The 22,402-nt window shown below is 42.8% G+C and overlaps 4 protein-coding genes across 7 annotated transcripts; 2 read left to right on the top strand and 2 right to left on the bottom strand.

Moving 5' to 3' along the window:
- Positions 1 to 4: 4 nt before the first annotated feature.
- On the bottom strand, positions 5 to 2,136 carry Nle (notchless protein homolog 1). Its single transcript, XM_077418611.1, has 6 exons — positions 1,632 to 2,136; positions 1,314 to 1,553; positions 978 to 1,231; positions 664 to 901; positions 358 to 579; positions 5 to 287 (listed from the first exon to the last, which is right to left on the bottom strand). The coding sequence occupies exons 1-6, from the start codon at positions 1,981 to 1,983 to the stop codon at positions 148 to 150; spliced, it is 1,446 nt and encodes a 481-aa protein (XP_077274737.1). The 5' UTR covers positions 1,984 to 2,136; the 3' UTR covers positions 5 to 147.
- Positions 2,137 to 2,154: 18 nt separating this feature from the next.
- On the top strand, positions 2,155 to 4,147 carry Nprl2 (Nitrogen permease regulator-like 2). The gene is made up of 8 exons (XM_077418626.1): positions 2,155 to 2,437; positions 2,521 to 2,612; positions 2,695 to 2,851; positions 2,938 to 3,055; positions 3,113 to 3,347; positions 3,417 to 3,547; positions 3,629 to 3,798; positions 3,871 to 4,147. The coding sequence occupies exons 1-8, from the start codon at positions 2,327 to 2,329 to the stop codon at positions 4,045 to 4,047; spliced, it is 1,191 nt and encodes a 396-aa protein (XP_077274752.1). The 5' UTR covers positions 2,155 to 2,326; the 3' UTR covers positions 4,048 to 4,147.
- Positions 4,148 to 4,194: 47 nt separating this feature from the next.
- On the bottom strand, positions 4,195 to 6,942 carry LOC143904179 (cilia- and flagella-associated protein 45). The gene is made up of 6 exons (XM_077418606.1): positions 6,757 to 6,942; positions 6,245 to 6,649; positions 5,755 to 6,140; positions 5,498 to 5,630; positions 4,629 to 4,922; positions 4,195 to 4,406 (listed from the first exon to the last, which is right to left on the bottom strand). The coding sequence occupies exons 1-6, from the start codon at positions 6,928 to 6,930 to the stop codon at positions 4,209 to 4,211; spliced, it is 1,590 nt and encodes a 529-aa protein (XP_077274732.1). The 5' UTR covers positions 6,931 to 6,942; the 3' UTR covers positions 4,195 to 4,208.
- A 327-nt stretch (positions 6,943 to 7,269) lies between these two features.
- On the top strand, positions 7,270 to 21,931 carry LOC143904168 (uncharacterized). 4 transcript variants are annotated; one of them, XM_077418567.1, is made up of 11 exons: positions 7,270 to 7,386; positions 9,179 to 9,612; positions 9,692 to 9,941; positions 16,194 to 16,582; positions 16,981 to 17,335; positions 17,552 to 18,084; positions 18,311 to 19,249; positions 19,519 to 19,625; positions 19,729 to 19,924; positions 20,009 to 20,245; positions 20,411 to 21,931. In XM_077418567.1, the coding sequence occupies exons 4-11, from the start codon at positions 16,205 to 16,207 to the stop codon at positions 21,554 to 21,556; spliced, it is 3,891 nt and encodes a 1,296-aa protein (XP_077274693.1). In that variant the 5' UTR covers positions 7,270 to 7,386; positions 9,179 to 9,612; positions 9,692 to 9,941; positions 16,194 to 16,204; the 3' UTR covers positions 21,557 to 21,931. The 4 variants fall into 4 exon arrangements, with proteins under 4 accessions (XP_077274693.1, XP_077274694.1, XP_077274692.1 ...); XM_077418568.1 differs by having other exon boundaries at positions 9,678 to 9,941; XM_077418566.1 differs by lacking the exon at positions 7,270 to 7,386 and having other exon boundaries at positions 9,081 to 9,941.
- The last annotated feature ends 471 nt before the right edge of the window (positions 21,932 to 22,402 follow it).

Genomic DNA, 22,402 nt, shown 5'->3' with positions numbered 1-22,402 from the left:
TTGATCTTTATAAAAATTATTAAGTTTTTAATCCATTAATAACATTATCAGTTGATACGTAATAATAATAATAACTTACTTAAAAAACAAAAAACCACATTTAACTTTCTTACAAATTTATTTACTTGAATTATTATTCTTGTATATTCAATTTTGCCACAGTCGCAAAACTTTATCTTTCCCACCTGAAGCGACTCGTAGACCATCGGGTGACCAGTCAACCGCATAAACTTCATCAGCGTGACCAGGTAAATCCTGGCTTAATTTTTTAGTTTTCATGCTCCAAACTGTAAGAAGAATTACGTTACTCTCTTTCAACCGTTCTAAATAGATAAGTTTTCATACGCCTGCATTTACCCTTTAAAGTTGAATCCGCGCTACCGCTAACCAGCAGACGAGAGTCAGCGCTCCACGCTATCGAATAAATCGCTTGAACGTGACCTCTTAGCGAAGCGATATACGTGCCGGTATTAGATTCCCATAATTTAATGGATTTGTCGAAGGATGCTGACGCAATCGTACGACCATCCGGCGAGAATTTAACATCGTTGATAAGTTGCTGGTGGCCAGTCATTCTTGCTGAAAAATATATTTCCGCGATATATGTTTCTTATTTTTACAACTGATCGACTTAATTGTACTTTAAGACCACGTGCGACGTACCGATAGGTTTCTTCTCTCTTTCCGGCTTCCACAGGAATAATGTGAAATCATCGGATCCAGATACAAGTCTCTCTTCACCTACAGATTCATATTGCTTTCTTGCGTATTCCAATGGACTGTCCGTTCGATTTGCAGTCGATCCCAGTTGGAAAGGACCGGTCCTGAGCGCGTAATCGACATTTAAGGCCAAAGTGTTGACCCAATGAGCGTGGCCTTCCAAGGTTCTGCACAATACACCCTGAAATTGACTTAATCGGTTGGAAATGTAACAGAATGCTTTCAACGGAATAATTTCAACTGCTCGATATACGTACGTCTTCCGCTCTCCACACTTTGATAGTTCTGTCTTGAGAGGCAGAATAAATAAGGCCGTTTCCACCCCACTTGGCGCAAGTAACGCTTTTTGTGTGACCGGACAAAACTCGACAGGTTTGTGCTCTCTTTGTGTCCCAAATTCGTATGTCGGTGTCCTTAGACGAACTCGCTAAATATAGGCACTCTGGATTCTTATGATAGGGTTCCCAGCACAGAGACGTCACCCACATTTTGTGTCCCGCCATGGCTTTTCCTGTTTGACAAACGTGAAAAAAAGACTATATTCTTGCCTAGGGAGAAAGAAAGTTTGACGAATATACTTTTTAGATCTCTACCTATTTGTTTGCCAGTGTTGGGATCCCATAAGTAAATCGATCCATTTTTACAGGCAGAAGCCAGCTTAGTGCCACAGGGTGACCAGGAAATACACAAGACCCAGTGTCTGTGCCCCTCACACGTGTAATGCGGCGTTTGCGTGTAGATGTCCCAAAATCTGACCGTTGTGTCGCCGGAACCGCTGGCTAGATGCTTGCCATCCGGTGAAAACGCAACCGATATAACGGCTTCCTTGTGACCTATGGAAGTCGGGAACGAAAGTTTACGAATTAATCATTTCATTGGATATGGAGTGCCGCACGGTGGCTGCCAGTGACCTTCTAAGGATCCGGTGCATCTCGTGACAGCTCTGACTTTAAATACCGCTTGCGGCTGATACACAATCTCCACAACGTCCTCGCTGATGCTGAAATCCTTGCCAACATACTTCTCCAATACGTCCGTGACTTCTACATTGTTCACGTAAAATGCTAGGGGCAACGGCTCCTCTTGCTGCAGCAGAGCATTGCAAATTGCTTGCAGTTTATCCACGGTTATATCAACCGGCAGGTCCAACAAGCCACCGGGTAGAACTTGGCCAGTGTCAGATTTGAAACGAGATAGAACTCTCTTGACCTCGGTGTCCGCCGGAGCGGCGTCGGTCTCGTCGTCAAGTTTTCTTTTACTCATCTCGTAAAATCACTAAATTAAAACAAGATGTACATACATATGTATGCCCCTCGTCGTTCGAGCTCCGGGCTCTGGGCTCCGGCTCCGGGCTCCGGCACGCTTTCCACACGTGCTCGATTTTAGTTCGCTTGTGTTCGCTCGCGCTTGCACGTGTTTAAGGTTATTAGATGGCAGCAGTGCCGATCATTTCCTTCTCCCCTAACCTAACCCCTTCGAGGGAAATTAACCTTAAAAAAAAAAATGCTTGACGTTTCAAAAGTTTAAATGACGCCGGACGCAAATCCGTGATGAGCTCTCTGTGAAATGCAATCTCACAATCGGTATAAAAACACAAAGAGACACAATGGCATCCGTTTCGTTGGAAAGCGTCGGGGACAAGGAACAAGAAGATCCGATTCGATGCATATTTTTTGCCGAATTTCACCATATAGCGGGACCCAAAATTACATGCCAGGTTAGGGTAGCATGCGTTATGAAAGTGATTGCAAGTGATCAAACGTTTCATTTGTGACTTACGGTAGTTGCGTTATTTTACAGGTGCCTGACAATTACATATCTAAGGACATATTCGACAATGTCAGTGTTTACATCATACCAAAGGCGCAATTACAAAGAAGTACCATTACAATGTAAGTCGAGCCTACTTGAAGCTGCGAAAGTTAACTGGTCGATTCTCCTATGTTTCGTCTTAAGAATTTTTTTTTCCTCTAGCACGTTAAAGGACTATAAGATTTTGGGCTTTCCCGTGAAGATTGACGATAAGAAATACGCAAGAAATGCGTTTTATTTCAACTTGTGTTTTGTCTGTGACGCGAATGCTCGTACTGTCCATTACGAGCCAGTGGTCAAGAAGATGTCGGATTTCTTGGTAAATTTTTTTTATGAATTTCTCTGCGTTTTTAATATTTCGAAAGTATAGCGATTTATACGTACTAATTTTCACGTGATTATCAGATGGCTTTGGAAATAGAAAATTGCTTTCTATCTGCCTCGGACGACAAGACCAGACTGGCGGAGATGCTCGCGCAAGTCATGCGGGATTTGAATCTGCACAAAATGTGTACATTGACTGGTAGGTATAATATTTAAAATGTCTTGTCGCGATATGTTACGTGTAATATTTTGTTAGAGGGAACAATGACGTCACATTTGAAAGTTGTGAGATTAGCGCCTGAGCCAAAGCCAGTTCTCGATCATCAGGTACCAATATTTTTGGAAGACAAAGAGTCATTTCAGTGCGATCAATGGGATTTGACTACGCAACAAGTGTTACCTTACATCGATGGTTTTAATCATGTGGCGCGCATAGCGGCTGAGGCCGACGTGGAGAATAATTTGGTCAAAAGCTGCGTGCAAAATCTTGTGTACGAGATATTTGTACGAGAGATAGCATTCCCTTAATCGATTGTATTATATAAGAGACATTTTTGCAGATATTATGGGGTTGTAACTTTGATTCCAATATTTCAATATAGTAACGTCTATGCCGTAACTCCGAAATTAAGAAAATTACCGGACGACCTAAAATTACGGGAAAGGTGTATAGCGTACGCTTCTAAGTTAGGTAAATGATTTCTCGAACGTAATGATTATTAATTTTAACACCGCGATTAAATTTATTGATGGTTTTTTGGTTTCTTTCTAGCTAGACAACCGGCGTTTTTTAGAGATATATACCGTATGTATTCGAGTATGACTTACGGCGTCAGTATGAAAGACTTGTGCCAACGTCTCAATCCACAGAACCTAAGAATAAATGAGAGAAGGCTGGTACAATTTGGTCTGATCGAGGGGCTTATTAGAAGGGTGTACAATGTGAGTAGCTTTCGCGCGTTGCATTATAAACCGCACTGTATAGCGGTATATTAATTGTATCTTTTCTTATAGTATCCTGTACTTCTTCCTGGTGCATCTTGCAGCGAAGAAGCAAAAAATAATCCAATTTACAAGTATTTCACAGGCACGTACAGCCTCGATGAAATATGCTGTAGCACGGGCCAGTCCGCCGCGCAAATTGAAGATCTCGTCGAGCGCGATGTAAACGTTCTAATGATATGGAAGTGATGAGTGATGTGTCGCAGAGACTTAAAAGACTGTAAAACTAGACAATTTTCTATAAACTTGTATATATCTATGTAAAAAAAATTATATATGTATATATGTATGTATGTATACTTTTTTATTTCTCTTAATTTTCTTTTTCACAATCAGTCTGATCAAATAACTCATTGAATAGTTTCGATCATCCGTTTCACTTCGTTGATATAAATATCAGGGACTTTGTTCTCTCTCATTTCTTGGTACTTTCGTTCCATTGCATCTTGTAATTTCTTCTTACGCATCGCAGTTTCAGCACGTCGTGCCAAGCCTTCTTCAAACATTTTTTGCCGCTCAGCAATGCGCTCTCGTTCCTTTTCATTTACCTATCCAAGCGAAATAGAATAATACATATAATGTACGATAAGACACATATATTGTAATAATGTACATAATCTACAATATTATATACTTATATATATATATGTATAACTATATAAAAGAATATATTTATAATTGAGGACAGAATATAATATATCCCTCTCTAATATATAATTGTGCATACTAATGCATTAACATTGTTTCAGGTGAAGACAAATGATACAAACCTGCTTTAATATTTCACTGCGATGAATTTGAGCCTGCTGTTGCTTTTGCCCGAGTTCCTTCTTTTCTCTACAAAAAGCTGCTTTTTGCACACGTGCAATCCTCTCGAATTCCCGCCTCTCTCGCTCGATCTCGATGGCTTGCATTATTCGCTTATTGTTTATTTGTTCCTCCCTTTGTCTCTGAAGAATCTTTTGAGCCTCCAATTTGTTTAAAGCTTCTTCCTTCTCTTTTCGTCTCCATTCCCGTTCTACCTCTTCCTGAACCCGAGCCGCATTGATTTCATCAATTTGCGCCTGAAAATTTATTGTCGCAATTTGCTTACAGTTAAAACTATAGTAACTTATAATCCTTTGATTAAATGTTTCTTTAAAACGTCAATAAATTGTGAGATAATAAATACATCCTAAAAATAGGCATTATTAGAAATAACAGGAATAGTTCATAACGTTCAACGTACAGTAATTGTTTTAATTGCGAAAAGAACATTACGGTGCAATAACATATAGCATATGGCACTTAATACTTTATCAAGTGCCACAAATAACCACGCAATAAGAAAAACATACGATAAAAAAACGCGAAGCGCAATTTCGAAAGAAGAACACATTGTAGATAGCGAGACCTGACGTGGCGCTCATGGATTCATTGACCCTCGACAATAGGTAGTTGAGACACGCGAGAACGTATGTAGGTAATTATAAAAAGTAAATGGAACGATACGCGCAATGCGATATGATGTATTGCGTAAATTATTGCGTTTCCATTAGCGGAAAAATTCATGATCTTGCGACGTACTTATTGTTAGTAAAATTCCATTCCCTTCTAGATACACTTACGTAGCGAATCTTTCAAGTTCGATATTCAATACCTGAAGCTCGTGCGCCTGCACCGTTCGCATCGCTACTCTGGTTTTTTCTCGTTCTTTTCTCAATCTCTCTAATTTCTGCTCTTCCATCTTTTTGGCCTCTCTCTCTTCTTTCATTCGATGATAGTTTTGTATCCTGAAAAGTTAAATTTAATAAAAATTATATTTTTTCCAAGGAAAGATACGAAGGTCGAGATAGTTCCAAGCAGGTAATTTTAAAAACTAATAAATGATTTGAAATGATTTTTGATAAAACACACCTTATATCTATAATTTTGTTTTCCTCTTGTTCCATAGCCTTGAAATGTTTCAGTTGTTCGTTTCCTTCCGCAAGTTCCTGCCGCACTTTAGCATTTTCAGCCTCTTTGTTGCGCAGCTTCTCGATCTCATCTTGCTGCCACGCGATATTATTTAAATTGATGAGCCGGCTTTCCTCCTGCTTCTTCTCAAACTCGAGTATCCGCTGCTCCTCGTTTTCCACGATCTGCTCCTTCAGGATCTTGGCGAATCGCAGCCTCTTGGCCGCCTCCTCCTGTTCCTTTCGCGACTCTTCCTTGATCGCCCATCTCCTCTCGTCTTCCATCATGTCGTGCAGCCGTTTCTCCTCCTCGAGAAGCTCCTGTTCCATCAGCTTTTTTTCCGCGATCTGCAAATGAATAGCTAAATGTACATGTACACGAAAATTAGACGTTATAGAGACGTTACGTCATACGCGGAATTCCGTTGCAGTGTGTCAGTTCAGTGGTTTACTTGGGCGTCGCGAATAGCTCGGCATTTGGTCTCAAGGATGAGCCGATTGCACTTTTGTATCTCTTCCTCCTGCTCCAGACGCATGTTGTACGCCCGCTCGAGGATGTGCATTGTCCTCCTTCTTGCCTCCTCCTCGATCTCCCTCGTTCTCGGATCCTTCTCGCGACTCTTCTTCATGTCCATCATGCGGATTGCCTCTTTCCGTGCCGCGCTTTCCTTCGTCAGTCTCTCCCTCTCCTTCGCCGCGGCCTCCGCAGTCGTTTGTCTCTCTTCCTTTGTGACGACGCGGCTGCGTTCTTTCAGGTCCTCATACTCCTTCCTCGTCATGATCTTCGGATAGACCACAGGCTCCTTCGAGGGAATCAGATATTTCCTCGTGCCGCTTTTATCCCTTATCCTGCCGACCTACCATCAACAACATTTTATACAATTATATTTAACTTACAGATGAATTTAAATGGAGACACACGCATCCCGTTTTTCCTCGGGAACAGGGTGTAAACTGCGTTTACCTCTTTTCCTTCGTACGCGCTACTCCTTTTCAGATGAATCGGCCTGTCTCCGAGCGTACGGTCGCACGCCGACGGCAGATGGATCGTGTACACGCCTGGTGGAAATCTGGAGTCGCCGCGATACTCCAAGTTGCTGGATCTCGTCCTCCGCACCACGGTGGTCTTGGTCGACATGACGTGTATGTACGTGCCGGGATTACCGGAATACCGCGTCTTCTCGGGGGAGGGAAAACGTCACCTAAACCGCAGGATCTTGTATGCAGAATCGCGCTCTCTCATCGGTACGCCGCGTTGTCGTCTCCTTCTGGAATCCTGATGCCGGTCGGCACCTTGACACCGCGGACGGCGAAAGGTGAGAAAAGGTCCGGAGTAACCTGATAGGAACGCGGGGCGAGACCGTGCCGAGCGAACGTCGTTAACTGTTTGCCAACGAGTAACCATCTAACCATTCCTTTGTTTGTTCGATAGGAGGAATTATGCACGGGGATACAGGTGGTCGATCGTGTTACCGGGCTCGCGTTTCACGCCTACCGCGAACGGATATGGCGATAACGGGCAGTAATCTCGTAGATGAGGACCGCAGCGAGGACCGTTGCGTTGGCCTCGAAGAAAGCACGAATATATCATCCGGTACGGTACAGTCGGGGTCTGTTAGCGATAGGAATCGATAGAATTTGCCGTCCATTCGGAATACATAAACATTACACGTATTCTTTCCCTCGCGCGATCGCGAATACATATAATACATAATATAAATTGCATAATGAAAAGGTGCATATAGTATATATGTATAGCGTACCGTTGTCCTAGCTTATAAAATAAGAATGGTTGCGTGAAAGAGAGGAGAGGGAGGTAAAAGAAAAAAAAGAGGGGAACCTCTCCCTCTTTTTTTTCTCTTCGCGAGTATAATACACGTGAAATTACACTTATCGATATACGTATATGCGTACGCCTATCGCGTGAGCGAAATTAAAGCGGAGGCCACGACGAATACACGGGATCGGCATTGCAGTCAGATAAGGCAGATAAAGACGTGTTTCACGCTATCTGAAACGCGTCTGTTTTTTTTTCCCCTCCAATGCAAGCGATCGCGATCAACAATCGCTACCGGAAGCTAGAAGCGACGACGTGTACCCTGCGTACGTGATATTCACGTCTGTCCACGTATTTCCGACGTGGCCTGCGGGGTAAATATTTAAATGTTTATACGTATTAAAAATTGTCGCATCACAGTATATTCAACGTTGCAACCCCGCCGCGCCGTCGCCCTCGCGTACACGGTCTCACCCTCACCCCTGCACATGACCTTCCCCGTCATCAGTTGCCACGAGAACGTAATTCATATTCAAGATAGCGTAGACTCGAGCTATATACTCTACTCTCTTTTCGCGCGTGTAATTTATTTCTCATCAACATGAGTCATCGCGTTTTTTTACTCTTCGTCATCATCTTCTTATTATACCTCTTTTTCTTTTTATTCTTCTTTCTTCTTCTCCGCATGTCGTATCGCACAAGCGGAAATATATACATTGTAGAATAGCTCAAGTCTAATAACTAGGAAATGGCGTAGCAACTTTGTAATAATTATCCGATCAATAGCGAAGGATAGAAGTTTCGTGCAAATGGCTAAGAGTCTTCGAACAGCAATTCGAGACAAAAGACAATCGATCGCCGTGTGTAGGGACGTGCTTTACGTGCCCATGAGTTAAATTTAGCTCGAATAAGTTTAAATCCTCGAGAGAAGGGAGGAAGAATCGTCGATCTAATTTGGAAAAAAAAAAATCAGATTTTGCGCATCTTTATGCTTGTGATAACGGATTACGCGTTCTTCCCTGTGAAAGAAGCACGAGATATAGAAATCGCGTGTTCAAGCACTATATCGACTATGATAATAAGTAGCATTACATTTGGATTCAAGGTACTCGTTATACGTGTCCTATTTATACAGAATGGGTCAAAACTCATGGTACGAGGCCTCGTCTTTGAGAGATATAACTTTGAAAATTGGAAAATTAAAAATATATTTATACTTTTTTAAACTTGAATGACCGTCAACGATAATTTCAAAAGTGACTGTTAGCATAATAATAAGAAAGATACGTTATATTTAATGAAATAATTCAAAAAACAATTAAAATAATTATATATATATATATATATATATATATATATCGCTCTTATTTTTTCAATGGGATGTTGCATCTTTTTGACGATCATTAAGACAAATTTATTGACAATTACCTACTATAATCGAAAAAGATTTATTTTATCATGTTAGTTTCGAAGCAACCCTTATTTCGATTTACCTCCTTCACGATTGTACATAATATTTCAGCTCATTTACTGCATATATACGACATTTATTTGCTTTTGACATTATGAATGTACTATTCGATAAATAATTTCTGCGTCCACCTTGCAGAGATCACGTCATAATCAAGCGTGCGGGTCCGCGGAGTAGCCACGAAATAGAGGATTCACGGACGTCGGCGTCGGGCGCAAGTCGTCGTCGTTGATCCGAGGGAGTCCTAACGACGATAGCGGACAGCCCCCCACGGTAACGACCTCGGTGTACCACGTGGCGCTGCTATGTTGTACCTCGACGCGGCGATCACACTCGCGTGCCGCACACCGGCCCACACCGGCTCGCTCCGGCGCATTGGTCTGTCGCGTCGCGCCGCGTGCGATACATCGACGTCGCGTCGTCGTAGACACGAAATTACACGCGGCAGAGATCATACACACGGGACGGCTCAAAGTGATGGATTATCGATAACGTAAATCTCCCGTGTCTGCCGATCTATAGATAGGAACGTCGCGTCGTCTCGTTTGGAGTTAAACGCTGAAAAACGAAGGGTGGAGATTAATAAAAATTAAATATCGAACCCCTTGTCGCTTTAATTTATAAATATTAAAATTAGTTTTGAGTGATTAGAGAATCCGACGCGTCCGCTCAATCTGGAGGCGAATCTTTTGACGTGTGGTCCAGCAGATAAGCGTGAAAGTCAACATCCGGATTAGCTAATGATGTCTGGATGGGATCGCAAGTTCCAGTGTGCACTGTGCAGATCTCCCAGTAAGATATATATACCATGAATTCGGAGGATGACAGCCTGATCATCATCGTCATCGAGGAATGATATGATAAGCAAAGTCGCGGATTGTTCTGGAGCTCCGCCTATCAAGTGAGTGCTCTTTTTCATTTAGAATGTATAATCGAATAATATTACCGTGCAGCTTTATGTAATCCAGATAGCCTTGAGGTGGAAATCAATTTTCTCGATAATTTTCCTATTAAAGTATTCTCGGTTCTCGACGAACGATTATCTGTTAAATGACGTTCTCCAAGCGCGCGCTTAATTTTTCTACCTGTTTAACAAAGAAGCAATTACGCCTAAACGGATCAATATAATTCAAATTATGCAAATATACACTGCTCTGCACCTTTATCCCGTTCTTTACTGTTTCGCGCTGCTCAACACTTGCGCTTGCTCGCAAGAATTTGAAGGATATCAACGCGAAATCGCGCGGTTTATCGGGTCCGCGAAACTTTTCAATCGATAACTCGCTTCTATAAGCGTATATACGTTTATAAGCATAGATAGATCGTCGTCACCGGTAGGGTTTCCAGGAAGAGAGCGCGCGAGCTGACGATTTCTTTGCGAGCCGGCCGATCTTGTCCGGATTTCGTCGATATTCGCAAAGGAGGATATGTCGTTGACCCTTATATACCCGGACGTAGTTATCGCCGACGAAGCAAAGGCACACGTTCGCTGTAAAGATCTATCTATAGACATAGCATTCATCAGCCATATCGCCGCACATGTACAATGTCGTTGTCACGACAAAAGAAAACGACTCTGCTTTTCGTTATCGCCGCTCATTGTTCATTACTGCAGGTTAATTAAAGTTAAACGTGGCACGAGAATTTCGACGTCATTTCCGAGCCTAATTAATTATACGCTTACATCTCTCTCTCTCTCTCTCTCTCTCTCTATCCCGAGTCGAGAACGGATGAGCCCGATATCAATACGGAGCACCGTGACATAATACCGCCGCGCGGATATTCTCGTAAGCAATCCTTCGGGACGAGCGTGCGATCGAACACGGGATCCTCCTTTCCTCTCTTCGGGAACTATATTACGCGCGTTAGAAAGTACCACTCAAAGAAACGCTAGATACTCTCTCGGAGTGGGATAGTACAAGGTTGCACTACGTACACTAACTAAGCGGGCTTATATAACGGCAGAACTACAAAGAAGATACCTGTAAGTGGACCGGTAAATTATGAAAGAGCCTCTTTTCTCTCTGCGAAAGGGTTCTGCTGCCTGGTTATACGCGTCACGCTAACATTATTCGCGTGGGGTGCATGAAGCATTCATCCCCTCGTATTGACGAGGAGCTCAAAAGTTCCCCGCGCCGCCGGCCGCGACTTGGGAAAGGCCGTGGAAATTATATTTTACTTCATCTTTTGCTTTAACGACGACGTCGGAACGAGTTTTCCAACTCGGAATGCCGTTGTTACGAACGAGTTTTATGTGCGCTTGCGAGACTCGTCAATCTAGCCAAAGTCCTGTAAAAATAGATATAAAAATCCAAGTATAGTTTCTAATGGAAATCCGTACGAATATAGAAAACGGGCTAACTATAAGAATCAGCGCGGTAAATGATGCGCGAAAGTTTTATTTATACTTTTATTTTACATATTTTCCAACCTTTGACTGCGCACCGACTAGATTTGTCAGACTTGAAACACAGCTCCGGTTGGAGTAGTAAAATCCCCTCCCCCCCCTACACCTAATTAATTCTAATTCGATTTAATTAGGTGTATGGAGGGGGAGTAGGGATTTTACTACTCCAATCGGAGCTGTGTTTCAAGTCTGACAAATCTAATCGGCACGCAGTCATAGGTTGGAAAATATGTAAAATAAAAATATAAATAAAACTTTCGCGCATCATTTACCGCGCTGGTTCTTAATAGTTAGATATAAAAATGATATAGTTTTTTCTCTTGACGTTGATACCATTTCGTTTCGAACAGATTAATGACCAGAATCTACTAAAATCAGTTTACTACGATTTAAGATTATAAAATTACATTCATGTTGATATTTAACATAAATAGACAAAATATAAATCAAGATGGAGACGCAAATGCGCGCCAAGTTTTACGGCGATACTAGCTGCGTTTTTATCATCACGTACTTATCGTTAATCCTTGAACGACCGTACAACCGCGTAAAACTGCAGATAAGTGAAGCATTAGCAGCTCTGTTGCTTGTAATGGGACCAAATACGTTTTACAATCGAGGCGTTTAACATAAGTATCGAGTATCGCGCGATGGTTTTCGCAGAGACCTAAAAAAGATCTCTCCCTCCGAAATTGGGACCCCCCCCCCCTTGGAACCTCCTTATTAGCAACTCATTGGGAACCTCTTTGAGTTTCGAGGATTCCTAACTCTGCTGGCTTGATCGATTTTCAGGGAATTCTTTCTCTGAAATGAGCGGGAATGTAGCGCCGCGTAGGCGCGCGATGGAGTCGAGGAAAAAAAAGTGGTTGTGTGGAGACATCAACATGATCGACTCGCGTGTCCCTTCTCCGATCGTCCTTCTGCCTGCGCCGGAGGATGCGCGTCCCAGGGCCAATTGAAATACGCCTGTCGCGTCGAAGGGCTCCCGAAAGAGAGCAAGCCGTCACGCGTGTGGTGTTAAATAGATAAAAGGGGGGGAAAATATATTGCTCTATTCTATTGCTCTGCCGGCCCGGCCGGCTCGCTCCTTCGCATGACAGTCTACATTACAGCTCTGTGACACACGTGGAGGAGGGATACCGTGACCGACGTCGTCTCCGCGTAGAATGATGTTCGGCGGTCCTGCCGGGACATTGAATAAAACGTCCAAGGGTTCCGCTATCCAGGACGATAACGCTGTAAAAGTTTCGGAAAGAGTTCAGACAACGCGAGGTACCATCAACTGTGAGGATTTTTGCGAGTTTCTGATGTGAAAACTGGAATAGAAAAAGAAAGGGAGATAAAAAAGAAGCAGAAGGTGCGGTATTATGACTCATTGTCAGAGAGGACAGATGTTTGTAAAAGACAAGAGGAAAGAAGAGGAGAAAGAGAGAGAGAGAGAGAGAGAGAGAAAAGTAAGGTGTGAGGTTTTTACCTTATTGCGGCATCAAGAGGCGTCTCCGAGTTGAGTGGGTGGCCGACACGTGATTCCTACTGCAGTGATACGGTGATGTAAGATTCGGTGTGGAGTATACATTAACTCGCCGATGCTAACGACGGAAAGCAACGATAGAAAGTGATAATGAGAAGTAAGTAAGCCTGCGTTCGTAAGCTTCGTTGCTGTGCATCAAGCATCAGAGAAGTACGTCTTCGGTCTTATATCTTTCGATATAATATGAAAATTATATCGAAACATAATATCTTGGTAACGGTAAATTAAGTGTGTGATGTCTCATCTATATGGATATTCACGATGTCATCGTTTCGATGTCACAACTCTGCACGATTATTTATCGTATTCGTTTAACGACGCCGAAGATAATTTGCAAAGGTAATTTGCATCTGTGCTTCTTTCGTTATCAAGATTGAGGACGTGACCTCGATGAATGGGAACGAAGTCTTTTAACGGTTAAATATTTCCTTTTATAATTTCTTATAATCTCTAACAAATTCCCTCATATTTTTTACCTGGAAAAGATAACGTATAAAAATAAAAAAAAAGGTACAAACGAGCATAATGCAGAGGAGCGTCTTATTGCTTAAATATCATTTCAGAAAGAAAGTAAAATCCTTTAAAATATATTATAATATACGTCATATATTGTGTATATATATATATATATATATATATATATATATATATATATATAGGGTCATAAAATTTAACAATTATTTAATAAATGTAATTAATTGATAACACAAAGTGCAACTTTATATAAGTATATAAGTAGTGAGAATTATAAAAATATATTCCCAATATTTTTATTTTTGGTTATTTCATCTAAAAAAATAAAAAAAATAATTTACTGTTGCAAATTCTTTTGTAACTATGTCACTATAGTGTAACTAATTAAGTGTAAAAATAGATTGAAGGTTTCACGAATTAGATTACGAAATATCGGCAATTTCGTAATCTAAATTATGAGCTCGTTTCTATTTCCATGCTCGTTGCCAGTAATTTTGCCTAAACGTTGATTATCGCATTATTCAACAATTATATTCGCAGTTGTAATGTTAAGTTGATCCTACGGTAATTACATCTGACTCACATGCAACGTTGCAACGAAGAAAGTTTTTAGTATACAGACTTTTTTTTCGATTTTCGATTGCCACGAGGGGGTTCGCTTCTTCGGCGCAACCGTGAATTTCCGTGCGAGGAAAAAAAAAGAGATATGCGTGTGTGCGTCCAACAAGAGAGCAAGAAGGTGGAGCAAGAGGGGCGTGCATCGCGTGCGAAACGTAATTTCTCCCTTTTTCGTGTGTGCTGTTACCGTAAATGTAAAGCGAAAGACACTCGATGCACGGTGCGTATGAGGAAAAATCGATAAGAATCGATAGGAGACTTCTGACGAAAAAAAAAGAAAAAAAAAAACACCATGCAGAACGGTTGACATGTAGCGCACGAAGCTTCGCAATTATTACCTTCCCTTTCGCGAGCGCGAGCGTGAGCGTCTCTTCGCTCCCCCCCCCCCATGTATTATTTGCATCAGGAGACTTTGTTCAACTTTATCGACCAAAACAGCTAAAGTATACCTGAATATACCGCGTTGGCTGTTTAATACTTAATTTCCTTTCCATCAACTCTCCTCCCCTCCTCCTCCTCCCCCTTTCAAGCGTAATTATTACTGCAGCGCGTGTCGCGCGAATGCAAGGGAGGAGGATGCCGTTCGTCTGAATAATTTTAAATGCGACTGGAACACGAGATGTTCCGGCGTGCCACTTACCAAACTTTCGGAAAAATCCTCGAGTCTCGTGTCACTCGATTATAACGCGCGTAAGAAAAATGCGATCGCACGATCAGCATTTGGCCGTCGCGCTAAAGCCGCGGAAGAGGAAGCTCTCGTCGGAGGATAAATCCAATCAGTCGCTTGCACCTAGCACCCATTGGTCCAGGGTCGCGATATCCCGCAGTAAAAAGCCGCACGGCGAGTCTAATGATACCGGGAAGAGCTTATCCCGATTCGATGGGTGTTCCACGGTTATCGATGCGAACGACACCAACGTCATCGCCTGCGATATCGTTGAGCTATTCTGCGAGAATAGCGACGGCAGCAACGAAGAAAGGACGGCCTGTCCACGGATTTCCAGTTCGACGGAACTCGAAGAGGACGAGGTGTGTGCCACGTGCAAGGATTGCGTGGAATGTCAGCTGCTGCAGCAGGATAGAGCCGCCTCCGCTGCCGCAAAGATACGTAAAGCCAAAGGGGGCTTAATGAGCGGGCAGGACGAAGAACTAGCGGAACATCTGGATTATTACGAGGGTGACGTCGGCGACGTAGAGACGGCCTCCACATCCAGCACGACCGTCACGATAGAGCACCGGGAAGCTCCAGTTCTCGTGGATCTGACCAACGAGGAGTCTAAGCAAGCTACCTGGAAGCAGACGATCTTGAAACGATTCAGTAACGCCGAAGAAAGCTCGGAAATGTCGGGTGAGAACGTGATAATGAGTAAAAGCGGTGTATCCTACCTAAGTAACGTCGTTGATCTTTAGCCTCGAGATATATATATATATATATGTCGGATATATATATTCATATATTAAATAATATATATATATATATATTGGCGATCACATGTGCACACTACGACATCGCGCAAAATGTATATAATCACTCTCAGAAAAATCAATTAGTAGTATCAGTATGTATTAAACTAGTGTCCCATCTCCTCCATTTCTTCAATGCCTTTTAACATTTGGTTCCGCGCGAGGAACGTAAGTAAGAAGAAATTCTTCAAGGAATACGGAATCTGAAAAAATATCCTACTATAAAAATTAAAATTTTTGATGCGTGCTATAAACTAAATTGATAAAAATAGATTAAAATATCATCCGCATATTAATTTGCATTTGTCAACTCGATTAAATAGCCAATAGCCTTTCGAAACGTTCTGTTTACTCAGAAATAGCCTCCAAGAAGATGACGTGCTGAATGTCATTAATATCATTAAAACACGTGCCTTTTCTGAATGTAAAATTAGAATTAAAATCGAGAAAAGCTATTTTTAAGAAAGATGTCGAACGATGCTTTAAAAAAATCGATGTAACGAGAAATTGTTTTAATTAATATCAAGTGATGAAATATTTTTAGACGTTCTTTTTAAGTGACCCGGACGATTTTGCATGGGGTATAGGTCCGAGGTCGTGCGTCCTCTCTGTCGTGTCGATGATATCTAAACTATAAATTCCGAACTTAACTATTTCAGAACCTCGCATCATGATAGCAGACAGTTCCAGCAGATTGCAACGCGGTAGCACGGGCAATAGCCTGGCGACCGCCTTGAGGGATCGTGGTCCTTGCGTGATCCCTGTGCAGCCTAATCGCTCCCTACCGATCCGACCAGCGCCGCCGATACCGACGAGGTCGGCGGCATCGATAGTAACGTTGCGGAAGACACGCTCGCCGATCCTCAAGCTGTCGAAATCTGTAAGCCTGGACGTAGTAGAGTTGCAATCTCCGAGCGGTTCGTTGACAAACGAACTGAACGAATTCCCTTTCGGGCAGCAGGATGGGAACGGAGAAGGAATGATGCTTACGAGCGAGCTCATCGATCGCTCGGACTACATTCTTCCAGACATGAGTAATGTCGTGCAGGTAGCGAAGCGAACTGATGGCCTGAGAGTCAATTTTTATTCTTTTCTTTCCCCCTTCGAAAAAGAAATAGTTATTTTCGAGTGTACTATATTTTTAACAAACGCGAAACGCGAGACTTGTGCGTCGTTATATGAAAATGATTCAGGAATACAATGCGAATCAAAATTTGCGTGAGTTAAAAAATTACTACTAGAGGATCTCACCAAGTAATATTTATCCGTCGCTATGGTTTTACATTTGTTCTATCGTTATCCTACACGGATTGCAATTAAATTTGACTAATCGAAAGCAAGCGATGTCTGTGGATCGAAATTGGAAATTAAAATTAAATATCAGCTTTAATAGTCGTGTGTAATCCGCTTTAATTATACGACTGTAGGATGGGTCACGCGTTACAGATTACGAAAGAGATCAACGGCGTTAAAAGAAAAAACGTCCAAGATCCGGACAGAGAATATGAGAAAGAAATTACCAAGGATGTGAAGAAACGGAGAAAATCCCACGAAGTCGATACCGGTCACATACGCGACGAACGCGTCAAGAATATTTTGAAGGAGTACTCCAGAACTTGTTCCGGCAATTTGGCCGACAAAGGCGAAGGAAAATTGCAGCGGCATGTAATGGTGAGGCTGTGGGATGACAAGAGATACTCGTCACCGGTCGTAGTGTCGACGACGGAGTCGGAGGCAGAAAAGAAGGAAACCTGCAATAAGGTCGTGCCGCCTTTAAGATTGAAGAAAGTTGTGCGCGAAGGTATTTTTTTAAATATTCAATATTTAATTAACATTTCGAGGAGTTACGTGAATAAATTTATCAATATTAATTTAGATTATTTAATTAATTTTTCTACCAAGAAATAATTGGCAAATTTTTCGTTCCAATCCAATAAAAATAACTTGCACTCAGCGCATTCAGGAAACATGGATTTGTTCACATCATTATTTATTACTCGTTTGCTTTTATTCTCAGCGAGCGCTATCGAATATCAACGTAGCGTCGAGGTGAACGTCGAGGGGAATGAGTCCAACTATCGCATTGTCACCGGCGCCACGCCACGTCCGGAATCTCCGTCCGGTTATTCCGCTATCTCTTTCTGGAACAGCGTGGCGTCGGAGAAGGAACTCGAATCGTCGACGGGCAATGCGTGGGATAAGAGCCGGCGGTCCTCGCCGAAGAGCGACGGCTACAAGATCAAGTACCGTCGCAACCGGTTGCGCCAAAAACTGCGGGAACTGCGAGGCAAAGCATTGGAGCTTTCGCGGGAGATGACTGTGTGCAATAACGCCGCCAACACGAGCCCGCAGCGTAGCACCCGGCTGCGGCAGATGATGAACTGCTACGATAAACAGATCGAGAACATATCTAAGCTGCTGTGTAAACTGTCTGCCTCCATACCGCCCACGACCGACACCGACGATGTCGTCGTCGATCTCGACTATGAAAACGAGCTGGATGAGCATACGTCAATTGAGAAAACAGCCGTTGACAGTGACGTCACACAGGTAAGTAAAATGACAGGAATTGAATGAGGAATTGGGTAAAGTAGTGTTTCGCGTAAAGTCCTTTAAGCTTTTCAAGTAAAATAAACTTATATTCTCGCTGAGAAGACCGTTAAATCCGCAGATTGCGAAACGGTCGTTGGATGCAAATTGATGTTCAAAAAAATCAATTTTGTCGGTTATTTTATATATAATATAATTTCCATTAATTAATATTTATGTTGCAAAGGTAAATGGAATATTCAGAAGTAGAGTTTCCCCGTCCCCTTCTCCGGAACCGCCGAAATTGTCGCCGCGTTCTCCCATCGACTACGAGAAAAGTAAATCGCCCGATGCAGTGAGAGACAGTCCGCCGGTACTACCCAGGGTTTACATAGCGATCCAGCCGACTGCTCTCGAGTGTCTCGAGCAAAATCTGACTGTTACTAAAAGCTGGCACAAAGGCGACAGCTCGTTGAGCTCGCGGATCGAGAAAGAAGTCAAAGTGAACGATACGGATCAAACGATAATACGCGACGACGTAATAACGGTACCAGTTATATCCGCAGTTTCATCGTCCGAGTTCGAAGATCCGAGAAACAGTACAGTGGAGTGGGGCGAAGAGGAACCTTCGTCGAAACTGAAGCAGCCGGAAATCGAGGAGAAAATTCCGAAGGACACTAAAACATTTGGCGATATAAAGGAACGTCACCGACAAACGACACCGACGATACCTTCGGACAGTTTTCTAGGTTCGACGATGGACGTCGACATAGATGGAAGGGACGTGAGAGACACGAAGGAAAGACCCATCGCTCAAGGACATCTCGATGAAGTGGCACAGGTCTCGGAAACCATTGCAGACAAACAAGTCGCCCGTGAGAAGCAAGAGCTCGAACAGAAATCAAACGAGGCTCTACCATCCACGTCGATCGTGGAGGAAACTAGAAAAACAACGGAATACGGGACTTACAACTCGGAAGAAAGAATTAATGGTAAGAACAGGCTGGTCACGAGCACAGTTACGGCTGCACAGAAAGCGTCAACGATGGTCGAACGACTAGAAGTACCTGCTCCCAATGTAACCAACATCCTGCAACTGCAGTCGAATTATTACGGCTCACCGCCTGTCGCACGCGAAAACGTCGTCTTCACGGACGTCATACAAAATTCGAGGGACGTGCAGAAGGTAATCTGCAAAAAAGATTGTTTAAGATTAACAATGGTCATAATGCGCATAAGTAAATTGTCGTTCAAAATATTGAAATCGATAAAATTGCACGTATTATTTAGATTTCCTCATATTTTTTCGTTAAATTTGCAAATTATTGTATATAATAATTTAACTGTGAATAATTGATTTCTCTATATCGTGTTATGCTGTTAAAAGCTTGTGCAGTTACAAAAAAATAATTATAATCCGATTTCAATAGTTAAATGTATTTTGTGTCCTTTTAGGTGACGTCAAGTATGAGTCAATCCGCGGCCTTGGATCCACCAATTATGCCTCTGGGATTCACTCAATCTAGGTCTGCCGTCAGCAGCTCAAACCAACACTGTATCGTGTAAGTATCACATACGTGTTATATAAATCTAAATTTGATTTATGTAAATATATATTAACTAGTGTTTTTTTTTGTTTTTTTTTCCACGCAATCGATGTATCAGTCTGCCTAATAGCTGCAACAAAGCCCTTCCGGAGACTACCAATCAGCGAAACGATGGAAACCGCATCATGACGGAGCAATTTCCTACGCTGGGCAATTGGGTGGCGCGAATGTCGAAGAAACAGGCTACCAAGTCGAAATCCAAGTTGCAATCTGGGATAAGCTTACCAACCGCATCAACAGCGGAGGCCGTTCGCGTAAGTTACATTTTCGCTGACACGTGTTTCTTCGTTGATATCGATTCTCTACTGACGAATTTTCTACTGTTCTTCCGCGCACAGATTCCAGGAGTGGAGGCGCAAAATGTCCGCTCGAGTGCATCGAGTAACGCAAGCCGAAACAACATAGTCAACGTAGCGCCGCAATGGAACACGGAAAGGTGGCAGCGTCAGCAACATCAGCAACATCAGCAACGTCAGCAACAATTATATGCAGCGGCACCATCGGCCGTGCCTCCGGTGAGACCGGGCATCTGTCCACCTATCTCGGTTACCCAGTTCTATCCATCTAATTATGCGGTAAGAAAAATTAAGAAGATCCATAAATTAATCAATATGCAAAGGGAATGCATTTGCTAGATATCTATTTTATATTTGCCAGTTGTTTTTAGAGAATAAAGGATTTTATCCGGTACAGATGCAGTTATTTCGTCATTTGATAATTCAGCTAGTTTACCGTTGCAGATCGATCCTTATGGTAGCGCAGCTTTTGGCTATCATTCAGCGATATGTCCCTACGGCGATTACCCCTATCACTCTCGCCTACACGCTACCGCACCGTCTATAAGCGGCTATCAAATAGGTCCCTTACAAGATTCACACGCCTCTTCGCTTCGCCAGATGCAGCATATCGACAAGCGTTACCCTGCGCATCTGCAAAACACGGCGTCTCGTCATTTCACCACGGATCTCCTAAAGTATTCCGGCACGTTATCAGCGAGTGGCTATCAACACGCTGCGGCTGCTGCCGGCTTAGATTACGATCGTTTGAGGACGGCGACGGCTGCCACGCAAAACAGTACCGCGCCGGCTTGTCTACCGCCCCTACTGTTACCGCCACCTCCACCGTTAACCGCCTCCGCGCAGCAGTCTTTGGCACGCACTTCCCTGGCCGGCTATCCCGCGAGCAACGGCAGGAACAGGATGATCCCGGATGTCGTTGCTGCGGCGGCAGCTGCTGCGGTGGTTGCGGCAGCTTCCTTCGGTCGACAGCGCGGTACGTTACCATCATACGGAAGAACCGATACGGAAATGGTATCCGGAGGCATCGGCGGTGTCATGGATAACGAATCCTCGCAACTGATGGCGGCGAATAGAGCGACAAATCGCGAGCATTTGCCGCAGGAGCAGGTGCAACCCGTCAGCACCGTCGGTGGTGTCGTCAATGTGGACTCGCGATTGAACAACGGCGGTTACCGTCAATTGCAGAATTTAATATTGGACAGATTACCCTACGTAAAGGCAGACGATGTTTATTCCCAGTCGTCGACAGCGATCTTCGACGACAACGCGCAAGAGCCGACGGTAGCATCCTCGGTGTCCACGTCAGCGTATAAGCCCACTACGATCTCGGCATCAAATAGCGCGTTGAAAGAATCCGCGCGGAAAGAGAGTCGCAACTGCGAAACGCCACATTTGGGTAAGGTAAATCGCACTCCGGAGACTACGAACATTTTGGAGTGCTCTAATTGCGGCCTCACCGGTTCCATGTTCAAGTGCCTGGGCTGCGAGACAGCCTTCTATTGCGACGAGAGGTGCCAAACTCGTCACTGGAGTATCCACGTGGAAAAATGTCCCAAGAGAATGCCTAAATTAAAGAAACTGGTCTGAGAATTATCGTAGAAATTACTACGGAAATCCGTAAACAAATTAATGTTTGTAAAGTGTTAACGAGTTCATTTAATGACCAAAACGACAAAGCAAGATAAATGAACGACATATATGAGATGTGTGTTTCGAGACATTGTTTTGATATTCATATATTTTCAATGATAATGTATATGTACCTCTAGTCAATGTATTATATTATAAATTATAACGAATGCGAATTTTGTGTCTCGCAGTCGCATCGGATTTACACCACGAATGTGATAAAGTGTGCCTGGTCGTAAGATAAACGCTTACCGTAATTTTATGGTACTTGGTTCACAGTCTGACGTTCCGCTTTGTAAATTATGAACTGCGAAATACAAAGAGTTCAGCACACCTCGGACCTCGCATTATATCTTACTGTTGTGCGGTAAACGACGTACCTATGTATCGTGCTGTAATACGGAAAGTACAAAGCTCATCTCGATATATTACACGTTGTAATGTAACGAATGTTACGAACGTGCTACCTCTCATGTACCTTACAGTCATAAATCATTACAGTATAGTCGTAATGATTGCATACGACTGCAATTTTGTTTTATCAAGACTCTTGGTTCTTTATTGCGATCATATTGGATATGTCAGACAAATTGTGTAAATTCTTTCTTTTTAAAATTACGTGACAAATTTGTATAATTTTTTTATTATCGATGTCATACTCCAACGTAATTGCAATGAGGAGCCTAACTGCAAAGTCAGTAATTTGAAAAAATAATTTAAATTATTAATAGAAAAATGTGTGTCTCTAAAAGCAGCTAGTAAAATATGACCGTTTTCACAAACATGTGTTTAAGAGTCGCGTAT

Source organism: Temnothorax americanus, unplaced genomic scaffold (genome assembly GCF_048541705.1).
Source record: "Temnothorax americanus isolate GAGA-0224 unplaced genomic scaffold, ASM4854170v1 Scaffold5, whole genome shotgun sequence".
In the NCBI taxonomy this organism is placed as follows: Eukaryota; Metazoa; Arthropoda; class Insecta; order Hymenoptera; family Formicidae; genus Temnothorax; species Temnothorax americanus.
This window is presented reverse-complemented; position numbering and strand designations above follow the sequence as displayed.

What these genes read in the sequence shown, in the direction of transcription:
- Nle (XM_077418611.1), bottom strand. Translation starts at nt 1,983, where the DNA reads ATGAGTAAAAGAAAACTTGACGACGAGACCGACGCCGCTCCGGCGGAC. An exon ending in ATGCACCGGATCCTTAGAAG is followed by an intron (nt 1,554 to 1,631) that starts GTCACTGGCAGC and finishes CGACTTCCATAG; the next exon opens with GTCACAAGGAAGCCGTTATA. An exon ending in CGCGGATTCAACTTTAAAGG is followed by an intron (nt 288 to 357) that starts GTAAATGCAGGC and finishes TTCTTCTTACAG; the next exon opens with TTTGGAGCATGAAAACTAAA.
- Nprl2 (XM_077418626.1), top strand. Translation starts at nt 2,327, where the DNA reads ATGGCATCCGTTTCGTTGGAAAGCGTCGGGGACAAGGAACAAGAAGAT. An exon ending in AGCGTACGCTTCTAAGTTAG is followed by an intron (nt 3,548 to 3,628) that starts GTAAATGATTTC and finishes GTTTCTTTCTAG; the next exon opens with CTAGACAACCGGCGTTTTTT. An exon ending in TTATTAGAAGGGTGTACAAT is followed by an intron (nt 3,799 to 3,870) that starts GTGAGTAGCTTT and finishes CTTTTCTTATAG; the next exon opens with TATCCTGTACTTCTTCCTGG.
- LOC143904179 (XM_077418606.1), bottom strand. Translation starts at nt 6,930, where the DNA reads ATGTCGACCAAGACCACCGTGGTGCGGAGGACGAGATCCAGCAACTTG. An exon ending in GCGCGTACGAAGGAAAAGAG is followed by an intron (nt 6,650 to 6,756) that starts GTAAACGCAGTT and finishes TGTTGATGGTAG; the next exon opens with GTCGGCAGGATAAGGGATAA. An exon ending in TGCAGGCGCACGAGCTTCAG is followed by an intron (nt 4,923 to 5,497) that starts GTATTGAATATC and finishes ATAAATTTTCAG; the next exon opens with GCGCAAATTGATGAAATCAA.
- LOC143904168 (XM_077418565.1), top strand. Translation starts at nt 14,770, where the DNA reads ATGCGATCGCACGATCAGCATTTGGCCGTCGCGCTAAAGCCGCGGAAG. An exon ending in GAAGAAAGTTGTGCGCGAAG is followed by an intron (nt 17,336 to 17,551) that starts GTATTTTTTTAA and finishes TTTTATTCTCAG; the next exon opens with CGAGCGCTATCGAATATCAA. An exon ending in TCAAACCAACACTGTATCGT is followed by an intron (nt 19,626 to 19,728) that starts GTAAGTATCACA and finishes TCGATGTATCAG; the next exon opens with TCTGCCTAATAGCTGCAACA.